This window comes from Epinephelus moara, chromosome 7 (assembly GCF_006386435.1).
Source record: "Epinephelus moara isolate mb chromosome 7, YSFRI_EMoa_1.0, whole genome shotgun sequence".
NCBI lineage: Eukaryota > Metazoa > Chordata > Actinopteri > Perciformes > Serranidae > Epinephelus > Epinephelus moara.
This window is the reverse complement of record NC_065512.1, coordinates 1,707,226-1,722,335: the sequence shown is the minus strand read 5'-3', so window position 1 is coordinate 1,722,335 and position 15,110 is coordinate 1,707,226. Positions and strand designations below refer to the sequence as shown.

At 41.8% G+C, this 15,110-nt stretch overlaps 2 protein-coding genes across 2 annotated transcripts; both read left to right on the top strand.

The window, feature by feature from the left end:
- Positions 1 to 714: 714 nt before the first annotated feature.
- Positions 715 to 3,115, top strand: LOC126393402 (trace amine-associated receptor 8a-like). The gene is made up of 2 exons (XM_050049555.1): positions 715 to 884; positions 1,054 to 3,115. The coding sequence occupies exons 1-2, from the start codon at positions 715 to 717 to the stop codon at positions 1,868 to 1,870; spliced, it is 987 nt and encodes a 328-aa protein (XP_049905512.1). The 3' UTR covers positions 1,871 to 3,115.
- A 7,271-nt stretch (positions 3,116 to 10,386) lies between these two features.
- LOC126393353 (trace amine-associated receptor 7e-like) lies at positions 10,387 to 11,841 on the top strand. The gene is made up of 2 exons (XM_050049484.1): positions 10,387 to 10,556; positions 10,765 to 11,841. Exons 1-2 carry the CDS (start codon positions 10,387 to 10,389, stop codon positions 11,573 to 11,575), a joined length of 981 nt encoding a protein of 326 aa, XP_049905441.1. The 3' UTR covers positions 11,576 to 11,841.
- Positions 11,842 to 15,110: the final 3,269 nt, after the last annotated feature.

The following is a 15,110-nucleotide window of genomic DNA, read 5'->3' as shown; positions in this document are numbered from 1 at the left end:
TTAGTATTTCGCTGGCATTTTTCAACTTTTTTTTTGGACATTTTAATAATATTTTTCGGAGATGGATTTTTTTTTCTTTTTTTTTTTTCCCCAAATAGTTTTGGACATTTAAATCACATATTTTTTTTCGATATTCTCATAATATTTTTTGGACATTCAAGCATCATTTTTTTGGACTTAATGGAAAGACCCGCCCGGGTACAGAGCAGAGCAGCATCAATGACAAACAGAAATGACATAAATAAGTCAGACACAGGCTGAAAAGGAGGAGCTGGGGTGGAGGCTGGTTGCAAAGTGGCTTGCAACCAGCCTCCAGCAACAGTAGGCAGGCCAGAGCAGTTTAAATAGGGCGCCCTGAATGAGATTAGCCAATTGGTTGCGTAGAAAAGAATCTTGTGATTTATCAGCTGACTCCCTTCCATCAATCAGCTGATCCATCAGCTGATGTAGCTGGGATGTGAGCTGAGCTTGATCTGATGTCCTGTCTGAACTAACGCTGTGCTTAATTTGCATACAACTGTGGCAAATTCAGTTTACATGATTAAGATTCACATCAGCAACTAATGAAGATGATGGCATGATAGGAGGGACATCAGTCCCCTAGTAGGAGGGGATCTTAGAGGAGGGGCAAAAAAGTTAGATAAGTTATAAAACATCTGAACTTTATCAGAAAGCTGCTAGGGCTCATCAGCCTCTCATCCTGAATCTCTGATGATGGAGACGGTGGAGGAACATGAACTCTGCTTCCTACAACTCAACTCATCCTGCAGGAAGCCAAATCGTACTCACTCTGACACTGTGCTTATCTACATTGTGCTGTCCGTCATCTCTGTGCTCACTGCGACTCTCAACCTGCTGGTCATCATCTCCATCTCACACTTCAAGTAGCCACACATTTCATTAGTTTATAGCATAGCTGCACAGAGAGACATGACTGTGAGGGAAAAACATTTTCTAAAAAACTATTTTTCATGTTTTAGATCTGCTTTTATTTACTGATGTAATAACTGATACGGAGAATGTTGAGTATGTTCCTCTCTTCTTTCAATCCAGGCAGCTGCACACCCCCACCAACCTCCTCCTCCTCTCTCTGGCTGTCTCAGATTTCTTCGTGGGCCTCCTCATGTTCTTTCAAATTATGCTCATAGATGGCTGCTGGCTCCTCGGTGACTTCATGTGTAGTCTGTATTATGTTTTAGACTTCATTATTACGTCTTCCTCAGTAGGAAACATGGTTCTCATATCTGTTGACCGCTACGTAGCTATTTGTGACCCTCTGCATTACTCCACTAAAGTCAGTGTGAGAAGAGTTACAATCTGTATTAGCCTTTGTTGGGTCTGTTCTGCTCTATACGACAGTCTCATAATGAAGGATAATTTGAAACAACCAGGCAGGCATAATTCCTGCACCGGAGAGTGTGTGATTGTTATTGATTATGTTGCTGGATTTGTAGATCTGTTTTTGTCCTTCATCGGTCCTGTCACTGTCATCATAGTTTTGTATATGAGAGTATTTGTGACGGCTGTGTCTCAGGCTCGTGCTATGCGGTCTCATATTGCAGCAGTCACGCTTCAGGGTTCAGTGAAAGTAACTGCAAAAAAGTCTGAGCTGAAAGCAGCCAGGACTCTTGGTGTTGTTATAGTTGTGTTTCTATTATGCCTCTGTCCATACTTTTGTGTCACACTTACAGGCCAAGACACCTTACTCAACGCTTCATCTGCTGCCTTTGTAATCTGTTTGTTCTATTTTAACTCCTGTCTGAACCCTGTGATTTACGCCTTCTTCTATCCGTGGTTTCGAAAATCTGTTAAACTTATTGTTACACTGGATATACTGAAGCCTGGCTCCTCTGAGGCCAACATACTGTAAAGCAGGGGTGTCAAACTCATTTTATTTCACAGGCTACATGCAGCCAAAATTAATCTCAAGTTGGCCGGACTGGTGAAAACCATTGCATAACAACATCACCAAATGTTTTCCTTTTTTTAAGTGTAGAAAAGTACTTTCAGAAAACATTTATCCAGGTGTCCTTGAGTGCGTTGAAAGGTGCCTATAAATAAAATGCATAATCATTATTATCCATCCATCCATTTTCTAACCACTTAACCTCTTGAGGGTCACGGGGACGCTGGTACCTATCCCAGCTGACATTGGGCGAGAGGCAGGGTTCACCCTGGATAGGTCACCAGACTATCACAGGGCTGACACATAGAGACAGACAACCATTCACACTCACATTCACACCTACGGACAATTTAGAGTCACCAATTAACCTGCATGTCTTTGGACTGTGGGTGGAAGCTGGAGCACCTGGAGGAAACCCACGCTGACACAGGGAGAACATGCAAACTCTGCACAGAAGGGCTCCCACACCACTGAACCACTGATTTAAAATTACTATAATGCAAACATCAGGTATAAATGGCCACATTGTTCTTTTAAGTCACCAGCTCCAGACAGTGACTATTTAGCACCAGTGTGACTTGCAAATACTATTAATGTATGAACTGGAGAGCTGTTAATTTCTTTCCAGGTCACAGTAAATAAATCCTCATATTTAAAGCTGCAGCAGCAACAATTTAACTTTGTGCTAACTGTTCACATCTAATTTCTACTCCTGTGTTGTAATGCTGGCATCAACACACTCACTCCAAGCTCAGGTGGAAGGAAATGAGTAGTATGGGGGGAGGGGGGTGCTGGTTGTCCATTAAGCAATGGCTGAATGAAGGCCGTGCACGGAGACACTCAGTGTGGGCCATCCACCTCTGAGGTGGAGTCACCCTAAGTGATTAGGGCCTCAGAACAAGAGTCAACAGATTTAAACAGAGCTGAGGTGAGTGTCAGCTTGATGGAAACTATTTAGATGTTGCCAAGGTTGAAGCAATATGCTGGGGATGACACAACCAAGGACATGAGATGCTCATTCTGACTGCTGTGGAAGTGAATTTGGAGAACCACAGGCAGATATGTCACAGACTGTACAGTCTGTGTTGTAGATTCACACCAGTGTTGGAATTGACAGTCTAATCAGTACATACACACATTTCATTTCCAACGTCTCTGTAACTCTCTGTAAGATTCAAAAACGGTTTCATCTTGACACAAATCTTTGGTCTGAACTGGGCTTTAAATGATGTAATGAGTGATCTTGTTCTACTGATGAATAAAAATTAGAATACTACAAGTATTATTTGGTTAACTAACTTTCTATTATGGAATCACACTACTGGCTGTGCTGGCTGGGCAAACATTTATAAAGGCTAGCTCTAAAATCAGCTTTGGGTACATCGCAAAGGACAGGCCTTAGATGGAGGGGGGGTTGTGGGATGAAAGGATAATTGTGCATCTGGATATTGTAAAGCCTGTACACACAGGAGAGAAGTTTCTGGCTCAATGTTTGCTGTGGCTGAATGTTGATGGAAGCTGAGTATAGATAGAAAAATCTGGCTCATTGTTGCTGCAGTTGAAGAGAAAGCCTCTCTCTTTTAAAGTATATTGGAGACCACTGTCCAGTGGATATGGAGATGACCGGTGCCAGGAGAAGGGAATGCGGTGATGGACTGCCAAGAATGGTGTGTGAGGCAGGTGGCCAATGAGCAGGGATTGTAGTTGGTCCGCAAAACCAAACACAAACACAATTTTTGGCTGTCGCAGAAGGAGGAGAGGAAGCCTGAGATTGATATGGAGGTGGAGGGAACTTGTTAGAGCAACTAAAATGGACTAGCCGACAAGGTTGGGGAATGGGCACCCTGGAACATAGGCAGCTCTGCTGGGAAGTTTGGCTTTGATCTGACTGCTGCAGCTTGAGGAGAATCACTTTCAACGAGGCCCTTTACCTTGCAGACAAGAGGCCTCAGCTAGACGTTCATAATTTACCCTTACTACGCATTTGGGTTTACCAGGTCTGTCCTGCACCCTCCTCCACCATCTGCTCCAACTCACCACCAGGTGGTGATCAGTTGAAAGCTCTGCTCCTCTCTTTACTTGAGTATCCAAGACATACAGCCGCACATCTAATGGTACAACCACAAAGTCAATCAGCCAACTTTGGCCTTTGGTGTTTTGGTACCAAGTACACTTAGAAACCAACCTATGCTCAAGCATGATGTTTGTTAGAGCCAATCCATGACGACCTTAGAAGTCCAATAACAAAGCCCTGCTTGGGTTCAGATAAGGCAGGTCATTCCTCCCAGTCACACCCCTCGAGGGTTTCCCCGTCGTTTCCCACATGAGCATTGAAGTCCCACAGTAAAATTATAGTTGCAAGATGGTATCTCCTCCAGGACACCACCCAGAGAATCCAAGAAGGCCAGGACAATAGTCAGATTAACTTCTCAGCCATTGCCTGCTGCTTGCCCACAGGGACCACTCCATGTTGGGTCAGAGCCTGGCCACCAGATGCTCACTGGCAAGCTCCCCTGCCTGGTCTGGCTCCGACACATCACAGACATGCCGCTCGACCAATGCCTGCTGTGTGATTAACTTTTTTCTCTAATAACTGGATCAGAAATAAATTTAGCACAAATTCAGATGTTTTTTACAGTGAGCTGGATTATCCACAGACAGGGCGTAAAATTAACACCCGCCAAGCGCCAATGGCAGGTAAAAAATTAGTTTGGCATGTAAAACAAAAACACACACCCGCCAGTGGCCGATGGAAAATTTTGAATTGCATGTGGGTTTTTTATGTGCTTCGACCATTTCTGCCAGCTGTGTCAGACCATTTTGACCCTCGCGGCTTATTGTACGTGTGCCGGGAACGCATGACATCAGCTACCGGAACCCTGAGCATTCTATGGTAACTTCTGAGCAAGATGTGGCGACACATTTCTGCCGTGAAGCCACCGCCAGAAGAGGAAACACGAAGATGAACATGTTGGATTTGGACAGGAAGAACAGACAGTTAAACAGAGTACAAATGTCGTACGGCATTTTATTGAAAAATGGAAACTAGACAACACTGGCCAGCCGCGGTCATGGTTGACCTACAACCCCCACACCAACACGATGAGCTGCAGCCTTTGCTGCAAGCACGCCAAAGAAACACGGAGGACAGGGTTGGATTTTCATACAAAAAATGTAAGGTAATTATTTTTAGTCAAATAAGGCATGATTTTTTTTATTTGGCTGGTGAAAAATATGTTTGGCCGGTAAATTTTTGGAAGTCACTAGCCAATGGCAGATGAGGTAAAAAGTTAATTTTACACCCTGTCCACAGAGGTCTCCACCTCTCCAAAACAAATGGACCAGATAGTTTAAACCAGTTAAAACACAAAGTAAAGCAGTTTGATATTACCAATCCATGTTTGTTTGGGACTGTTTGGCATGTCAGAGACGAGTCATTAGCCTTGCACTTGCTGATGTCTGCTCATCTTTTTTTCTCTGATAACTTAAGATCTAGATGTTCAGGAGGCTTCTCCAGGGTCTCTTCAAAGGTCTCTTCCTCTCCAAAACAAACGAATCTGGTGTTTTTAACTGGTAGTCACAGCCATTGTATCCCCAGGTAGCATAGCAGATTTATACAATCAGCAGTTTCAAGATTAGGTCACCAATTCACTATCTGACCAAATGTCTCCCCTTCTGTTCCTGAGATATTATGTTAAAACATGATGATGTCACAGTCAAGCTGACCTTTGACCTTTTGGATATAAAAAGTCATCACTTCATTATTTTATCCTGTTAGACATTTGGTTCAAGTCTTGTCTTATTTTCATATGCATTCTTGAGTCATGGTCAAAAGCATATGTTGTGACCACCTTAATCTAACCAGTTCATAGTTGAGTCCAAGTGAACATTTGTGCCACATTTGAAGAAATTCCCTCAGGGTATTCTCGAGATATCATGTTCCCAATAATGATATAGATAAAGTTGCAAAGACTTGACCTTTGACCCCCAAATCTAATCAGTTCATCATTGAGTCCAGTGGACATTTGTGCCAAATTTAAACAAATTACCATAAGGCTTTTGCAGCCTTAACTGTCTAACAATAATGGCGAACAGTACCGATGGGAAAGGACGGATTTGTCCGTTGGTTTCTGATGCCAGAAGTCACTGACCAAGAGCAGGACTTTGATGACGGATGGATGGACGGACAGACTGACAACCTGAAAACATTATGCCTCCAACCACGGCTATTGCCAGCGCGGAGGCATAAAAATTGCTACACAGCAAAGCTACACTTTTGGGGCCCAGTTTTGAATTCAAAATGTGGATCTTCATAATAAACACTGACAAACGTGAAGTAAAAATAATAATTATTATAATAATATTTTAATACCTTAAATGAATACTTTCTTTTCATGAAGTGAGTGTATCACGTAGGCGTCTCCTAAATTTCCAGCTGTGTGAATGTGTGTTCTTGATAGATGAGCATTACCCAAAAGAGTCTAGTGGAGGGCTCCACCTGTGCTAATAGAACTAGAGTTACAATAGCGTAACCTTCATTAAGGCCTTTGCACACTAAGACATTAAGTCGTCGTACACAAATAAGGTTATGCAGATAAACTTTGCATACTGAATTCAATGCATATAGAGACAGAGCGCAACGCGTCATAATCTGAAAGCCACACCCCCAAAGGGGAAACAAGGCCCGCTTTCGCCTCCACTTCTTCGCTTGTTCCCTGTCATTCTGCCTCCGCAGCTGCACCTTCAAGTCTCCACGACTGAATTGCTAGCTAGCTAGCTAAAATTTTTAGCTATAGCTAGCTAATAATTAGCTAATAATAAGATGGCAAAGGATTATTTTAGCACGCTATGCCTACCAGAGAGGCTTCGATATATTGATAAGCTTAATATTGCTGGTCTACCTCAGTGTCCCTTCTCCTTACCTTGCTCGTCTTGGAAAAATGATCCAACAAAATGACAATTATAACAGAAGTTGCATTCATACTGTCAATGCTTTAGCTTAACATACATAAACACAGTTAACTGTTAGTCTAACAAATACATTTGGAGGGTTTGACAAAGTGTTTGCTGCACACATAGGCATACCGAGTGTCAGGATATTTCTTCCCTGTTGAAGCCTCACGTTTTATTGTCTGTATCCACTTGCGTCTCCTACAAGGTTCCGTTTTTCTGCTCAGTAGCTGATAAAAACTAAGCTCTGGGTTTTTATTGGCCGTGCAGCCCACCACACAGCAATTTTTCGGCATCTGGGAAAACTTAAACAGGGAACAAAACTCAACAGGCTGGAAACGGAGGGGGAAAGTGAGAGGGGAAAGTGGGCCTTGTTTCACCTTTGGGGGCGTGGCTTTCAGATTATGACGCGTTGTGCTCTGTCTCTTTTGCTGCTGTATTCAAAATGAAAAGACACATTTCCTCCCTTGCTTCTGGAGTTACCAATCTGGAAATCTCCACTCTCTGCCCATGTCTTTCATTTGGCAGTGCAGCTACATGAAGGAGGTGAGCTGTCCTCCCTCTGTCTCCACACTTCTGCCCTTTCTCTCTCTGCATGCAGTCCACATCTTGCGCCTCATCATCATTATCCATGATAATATTACTATCCCATCTGTTGAAAGTGGGCTATCTGAATTATAAAATTATACTAAGTGACCCGTTCCTTTGTCTCGTTGCATACGTGCCCCACTGCCACATTTTCTTTACTGCTTATCGGTCCAAAATGCTCTGAAGGAATTTGACGAATATGAAAAAGGCATTAAATTGCCCCTGTTTCAAAAACCTGTTGACGAAAGTTTTGTGTGCAACAGTGTAATTGACACAACTTGAGGTTGTACTTAGACGTGCAACAATTTCGGACAAAAAATACAGACTTAGTACGCAATGGCCTTTATACCACTGGAATCTGTGGAATCTCAGGATTCATTTGATGTTTCCTTCGTGTTGATAGCATGAAATGAAGGGTATTGGGAGCAATGTAAAGTGGGCATATACTGTAGTCTGACAGTAAGCATAAAGGCAAAAAGCATTCTCTTAGTTTGGCTTTATTAGATTGCAGTTTGGTTTACGTAGAAATGGTTCCACTAGCTCTACCTGTGTGGCTTTAAAAAGGGTCAAAACTTTATGCATCGGGACTGTGTCATATGCTTAAATGCCTGGTGACATGTATTCTAATCAAAGGAGGGTACGCGCTCTCGCTCCTGAGGCTAAATTATAGTTTGTCAGAGTCAGCTCAACCTTATCAGTTTGATATAATAGTCAGCATAAAACTAAGTCAAAGTAGTTTAAAGAAAGCGTTACTGAAGCTGAAAATACAATCAAGCAAGAGCAATATAATTAAGTTTTGGCTAATGTTAGCATCTTGTCTCTATTGTTCTACTGGAGTTGGGAGATTTCCCAGAGATTACTTTATCAAGAAAAAAAATGTAAAGGATGAGGTTAAGTGAAATAAACTGTTTGAAATTACTGAATGAAAAACCATCAAACCTTGTGTTGCTTGCCCGAGATAGTTACATTTATAAAACTGTGCGCAGGAAAGCTGACTAAAGGTGACGCACCAATAAAGCACAGAAAGTGCTTATGCACAATAATATCCTTATTTATAATACAGTGGGCACAAATGTCCCACGCCTGTTTCTCTTCATAAATCACAATCAACTCAAAATGTGGCGCAGGTGAGTGAGCATCTTGTCCCACCCATAGATGCCTATAAATGGCCAGTGAAACGCCCTGAATTACTTTTCATGAACAAGAAACAGCACAAAGGAGAGCACGGCAAATGTAGAAAGAAAAGGTAAAAAACAAAACTTCACACAATGTGAAGTTCAAGTTCTTTTTTGGGAGGTTAATAACAGAAAGACAATGTTGTTGAGTGGCAGCTGGTGGCAGATGTTGTAAATGCTGCTACCTCAGTGTGTTTCATAAGTTAAGAAGAAGAAGTGGTCTGATAATAGGGTGTTATAGCTATAGACAGAAAACTGAGGGATGTTTGGCTCAAATGCCTATAGGGATAGAGGTCAAGGTCAGGGCATCCAGCGGTAGGGGCACGTTTTTCAGGTGTCCCACATTGTACAACACAGCACCGGCACAGCTTGGTTCCTGTTGGTGCTTCTCTGTAACGCCGGACCTGACACAGCACAGAGATCCAGCAGCACTGCACGGAGCAGTCGGAACCGGCTCATAAGCCACTCATCACCGTTGGCCAATAGGTCTTCCTGGTCCCTGAATATCCACTCCCTCCGGAGTCTCCCATCCAAAACATCCTCTAACAGAGCCAAATAAGCCATTGTGCGTCTTTACGAACCGTGAACGCTGCTTTTTATACCCACCCATCAATGGATTGATTGCATGTGAAAAGGAATTCCCTGAATTGTAACACAGGGGCAATTTTGGCCAACGAACACGTGAGATAAATATTAATAATGATGATTTTACACATTTTACAATGACACAGCGCTTTTTCATGCCATACAACATATTTAACTCACAGCGATAAAAATAATTAAAATCCATAAATGGGTGATGGGTGACTATGGGTGGCAGAGCCTTCAGCTGCTCTGCACCCAGACTCTGGAACTCTCTGCCCCCCCATATCCGTCAGACTGACTCCATTGGACAATTTAAATCACAGCTTAAAACCCATCTGTTCAGACTTGCCTATCCGGTTTAATTTTCTGTCATGTATTTTATCTATTTCTAATGTTGTATTATTGGTATTTTTGTATGTTTTTATTGTCAGGTGTCCTTGGGTGCTCAGAAAGGCGCCAACAAATAAAATTTATTATTATTATTATTATTAAAACCGGCTCATATCGGATAACAGTGACCCTCTGCACTCGTATCTGCTTGACTAAGGCATCTGAAACGGCAGCAGCGTACACTGGATTTGTCCAACTGTTCACATCATCGTTTCACAGACTAAAATTCATCAGATTATCTAATGATTGAAGAATATACCTGAGGAGTTCTTTAAAAATAAAGCTATCTGCTTGTATTTAATCTCCTAACTCGTGTTTTTTTATGTGTGCACACCAGGGACTATCAGTCAAAGACATGTTTGTTCCTTTATTCATGTTTATCCATTTTTGCAAGTGCACTCTTCATATATGAAACGTGAGCGGTCATATCTGTCTTTATTTTACACACTGATGTCAAATTCACAACATTTCTTCCTTTTCATCTTTCTACCATGGGGGTCGCAGTTTCTCATGTCTACAGTTTTTGTGCATACGCATGGGTCAGAGCTTCCATGGAAGACCGCACATTTTCCTGTCATGTTTGTTTTTTAAAAATCCCAAAGTTTGTGTAGAAAGTGGCGTACGCCGCCTTCTGTGCGTATGCCACGTTAATTGATTAGGCCCTTAGATCCTCCTCCTCCTCCCTTAGATCCTCCTCCTCCTCCATCAGGAGTAGAGATAAGTAAGCTATCTGACATTTGGTCAGAGCGCTGCCCAAGCTAAGCAGCTTCTGTCCTTTTCCTCTCTTTGATGATGCAGTTGGAAAGAGTTGAGCTCTGCTTTCCACAACTCCTCAACTCCTCCTGCAGGAAGCCAGAGCCTCCTAACTCTGACTTTGTGCTTTTTTACAGTCTACTGTCCTCCATCTCTCTGCTTGGAGCAGCTCTCAACCTGCTGGTCGTCTTCTCCATCACACACTTCAGGCACATAACCCTTTACAGCATACGCTAAAATGTTGTTACACTGTCTTTAGATTTACAGGAAGAAGTGGCTTCAGCTTTGCACATGACTTTTTGTACTAGAACTAATGTACTATTTTGATGTATTGTGTGTTTTTCCATTTCTGCTTTTTTAACAAGTGCTATTGATAATATTGCTGACAATGCTCACAATGATTATATTCCACTGCAGGAAGCTCCACACCCCCACCAACATCCTCCTTCTCTCTCTGGCTGTCTCAGATTTCCTTGTGGGCTTTGTGGTGATGCCAGTTGAAATCCTCCTGACAGAGACCTGCTGGATCCTGGGCGATCTCATGTGTGCACTGTATTATCTGTTACCCATCATTACAGTCACTGCCTCCGTAGGAAACATGGTTCTCATATCTATTGACCGCTATGTGGCTATTTGTGACCCTCTGCATTACTCCACCAGAGTCACTCAGAGCGTTGTTACGATCTGTGTTTTCCTCTGTTGGATTTGTTCTGTTTTTTACAGCATTATTCTTTTATATGATAACCTGAAGCAACCAGGCAGGTATAATTCATGCTATGGAGAATGTGTGGTCAACATTACAGGAGCTGTTGATCTCGCTGTTGGTTTTATCATACCCATTACTATCATCATAGTTCTATATATGAGAGTATTTGTGGTGGCTGTGTCTCAGGCTCGAGCCATGAGGTCTCACAATGCAGCTGTATCTCACAAGCATTTAAAGATTGTGCAAGTTAAGAAATCAGAGATAAAAGCAGCCAGGACACTTGGTGTTCTTGTGGTTGTGTTTCTGATGTGTTACTCTCCATATTACTGCGTCTCTCTCACAGGCCACGATATCTTGATCGGTTCTTCAACTGAGGTCTTTATGATTTTTCTGATGTATTTTAACTCCTGTCTAAATCCTGTCATCTATGCCCTTTTCTACCCATGGTTTAGAAAAACTATTAGACTTGTTGTCACATGTCAGATACTGCAGTCTAACTCCCACTTGGCTGTGATACTGTAAAGAGACACTGTGGAATGAGTGAAAACATCACTGTTGTTATACTGTGTGTACATTTTAATGCATACATGTAATTACATGAATGTATATTATAGACTAAAGGTTTTATGCTGTAACTCATTTCCTGAGAAAGTGTATGAGCAACACAGAGAGCATAATCCTTCAAAAGATTAGAGTTAGGTTTGAAGATAATTTTTTCCTTCCAATGTTTTAAAATGATTCTTAAATAAAATCCATCGTACTTGGTTGATGATCAGAGGAATCTTGCCTCATATTCAGTACTTTAACAAGTGTATGATTTTTTCATATTTGTGTGATGATGATAATATGAATGCATCAGGTATTGATTTAATTGCACTGTAAATGCAAACAATGTCCTGACTAAAGATGAAATAGTGCATTTAACTTAATTTATACTAGTTTTTTTTCTGTACTTCTTAACCGCTTACTTGTTTCATTTAATTATATGTACTTGGTTTTTCTGAGTGTGTAGCATGGTTTGTATTGTGGGACTCAAGTTACCGACCTGTGCGCCCCTGTGCGCATGTCCATTTCCGGTTTGCAGCGTAGCGCCAGAGCTCCATCCATGCATGCTCCACTGGAACCAAACGCGAGGCAGCTCATGCAAGCGGTGCGCCAGTGCTTTGAAGAAGAGTGGCTCTAACGTTGATATCAGTAAGTGTAAAGCTTCTGTTCGTAATCTTGTCAGTATACGTAATTTAATTTTTGGTCCGACTCCGGCATGTTAGCCTGTGTGCACGCGTGCGTGTTCAGAGAGCAGACATTAAAAAGTTAGCAGCAGCTCAACATGAGTGAACCGGAATAAAAGTTCTTTGGCTCAGTCTAAGCGGCCTGGAGCTAACCCCAGTGTCGTTGTTAATCTGTAACATGTCTCCCCCTGTTCCTGCACCAGCCCCACCGTCATAGATAGCCGTTAGCTGTTAGCTGCCGGAGTAGCGCTCTGCTAACTTACATTAGCTGTTTTGAAGTTAGCAGTAACTTAACAGGCTGTGGAGGGAGGCAGCACCTGCTGTCTCCGTGCTTCATTTCAAGCCAGCAGAAAGTTACAATGCATTCACACCAAAAGTGCCATAGCGTCATAAGAGGCCGGCAGCCATTCATTTTCAATGTACGCTTGCTACGAAGGGCGTCTGGAGTGTCGGTGGCAGCGAGCAGCGCGATGCCAGCGACCGGAGCATCAAGTAAAAGTTGAGAGAAGCTCAACTTTATGCAAATGAGCAGCGACGCCGCCGGAGCAGCAGCGAGCAGCAGCCAATTGCAGACCGTTAATATTCTAGGCGGGACAGTGAAAGAAAAAGAAAGAGAAGACGAAAATGGAGGAGAAGTTGATTGTGGCGGTCTATATAGCTATATGATGTGTCTCTGTTTATTTACAGAGACATCCAGAAGAAGTCAGATGCCTGGAAAATGGTATCTTAAATTGTTCGTTTGTCTGGTAAGTAATATAGGCTCGTGTCGAAATGCAAAGCATATAAAATGTAAGCTGGGTGAACAGGTGGGTTAACTAGAATGCACACAACACATCTGCAGTGCAGCTTGAAAGCCCCGCCCCTTGGCAGCTTTCTGCAAGCCCTGCCAGAGCTGCCAGGCAGTGCGATGCCAGCGACCTGAGCGACCGCTGGCGCTCATGACACTTTTGGTGTGAATGCACAGTTACAGTGAATGCAATGTTTTTCTTCCTCTAAGCGAACCTTATTGAAAGCTTAAAACGGTTAGTCCAACACTGTAAAATATGATTGCCATGGTAACTTCCTTATAATTGAATTATGTACAAAAAATATGTTTTATTTTATCTTAAATTGGTGTAAGGACAGGTTGTACTGAGTTCCATTATTATGTTAAAGCACTACTTGAAAAAATGAGTCTAACACGAAGATAATTAATTTCATACTTAATACTTCAAGCATTCATACTTAAGTAATTCATTAATTTAATACTTGTGAGGCAAGTATGTGCGGATAATTGGTATGTAAGCGAGTTAGGTTTAAAAACTCAAGCAGGTTAATAACGAACATTGCCGTGATTATAAAAGCAACCGATCATTCTACAGCTGATGTGAAGAAAATGATGGACACACAACGCAACGCAAAGAAATTGTGGAAGAACAGCCTCCAGTCAAAAGGACGATGGAACGCTGGCCTGCACTGTTCACAGAAAGTCACATATGGCCCACTTATGCTGCAACATACTGAACCACACAAGAAGTAATCATTATTTTCATTTTAGAATACTCTGTTGTTTTATTAGATTAATTTAATGATTAATTGATTAATCATTTAGTCTGTAGAGTGTCCAAAGTTATGGCAAATGAGCATGGGAAGTTAGCATAGCCTGAAGTACATTTAAAACATTACTAAATAGACCAGTCTTTGAATTCATGACATTGTGAGGTGGTTTTAATTATCTGATTTATAAGTTCCATTCACATTCGTGAACATTTTAAACCTAATATCTTCACCATGTTACACCATATGCACCTACCTACAAGAGGATTTGATCAAAACTCAATCTTAACTTTTCTACAAGAGGATTTGATCAAAACTCAATCTTAACTTTTGGAGAAAATAGTGTTACAATATGAGGCTTCCACATACTGTCATTCTCCACGTCTGCAGTTTTGTCGTTGCAGTTTGGTTGTAGACCTAACACAGAATCAATTTCAGCAATCTGGTCATTACTTTTTGAGAAATGTAGGCTACTGTATAACAGTCAAATAGTGCTGCACGATTAATCTAATCGCAATCGCGATGTCAGGCTGTGCGATTACATAACCGCATAAAAGGCTGCGATTTGCGATTTAATGTAAATAAATGTTAAGGTGCGTGCCTGTGAACGTGACTGCCTCTCCTGTAGTGTGTGGAGTTTGTTGACATCACGTCCACAATCTATCCTGGCGTGTGCAGCACGTATGGTCATATGACTATCTGGCGTGCAGCAGTGACCAACACAGACGCTGAAGAAGAGCATGAGCACGACCATGAACAGGCTGAGTTGGTGGCAAAAAAACACGTCTGTTACATGGCAATACTTTGGATTCAGGTACGGCGACGTTGAACAGAAAGACGAGCTGTCTAAAACTTTAAAAGTTAAAGTCGCCACATCCCGCGGCAACACGACCAATCTATGTCAACACTTGAGACAGCACAGAGGAAAGTAGGAAGAATGCATACGAGAGAAAGCCGAGCCGTGTGACGTTTAAGACAAAGAGACAACTGAAAGATGCCAGAGCCTCATAATCATGGACTCCATAACAAACTATATAATAACAAATTAAAAATTGAGCAACTTTGCTCGGGTTCGGCCCACTTGACACGCTGCTGTGTTGTGCTATGGAGTGCTGGAATTTGTCATTTACGTGACAACGCCTGAACGCAACACAGGCTGTGTGCTATATATATATATATATATATATATATATATACATATATATACACATATATATATATATATATATATATATATATATATACACATACATACATACATACATACATACATACATATATATATATATATA

Bases quoted from the DNA above. Each gene is read 5' to 3' on its own strand.
- LOC126393402 (XM_050049555.1), top strand. From the start codon at position 715: ATGGAGACGGTGGAGGAACATGAACTCTGCTTCCTACAACTCAACTCA. The intron at 885-1,053 runs GTAGCCACACAT...CTTTCAATCCAG, and splicing joins ATCTCCATCTCACACTTCAA to GCAGCTGCACACCCCCACCA.
- LOC126393353 (XM_050049484.1), top strand. From the start codon at position 10,387: ATGCAGTTGGAAAGAGTTGAGCTCTGCTTTCCACAACTCCTCAACTCC. The intron at 10,557-10,764 runs GCACATAACCCT...ATTCCACTGCAG, and splicing joins TTCTCCATCACACACTTCAG to GAAGCTCCACACCCCCACCA.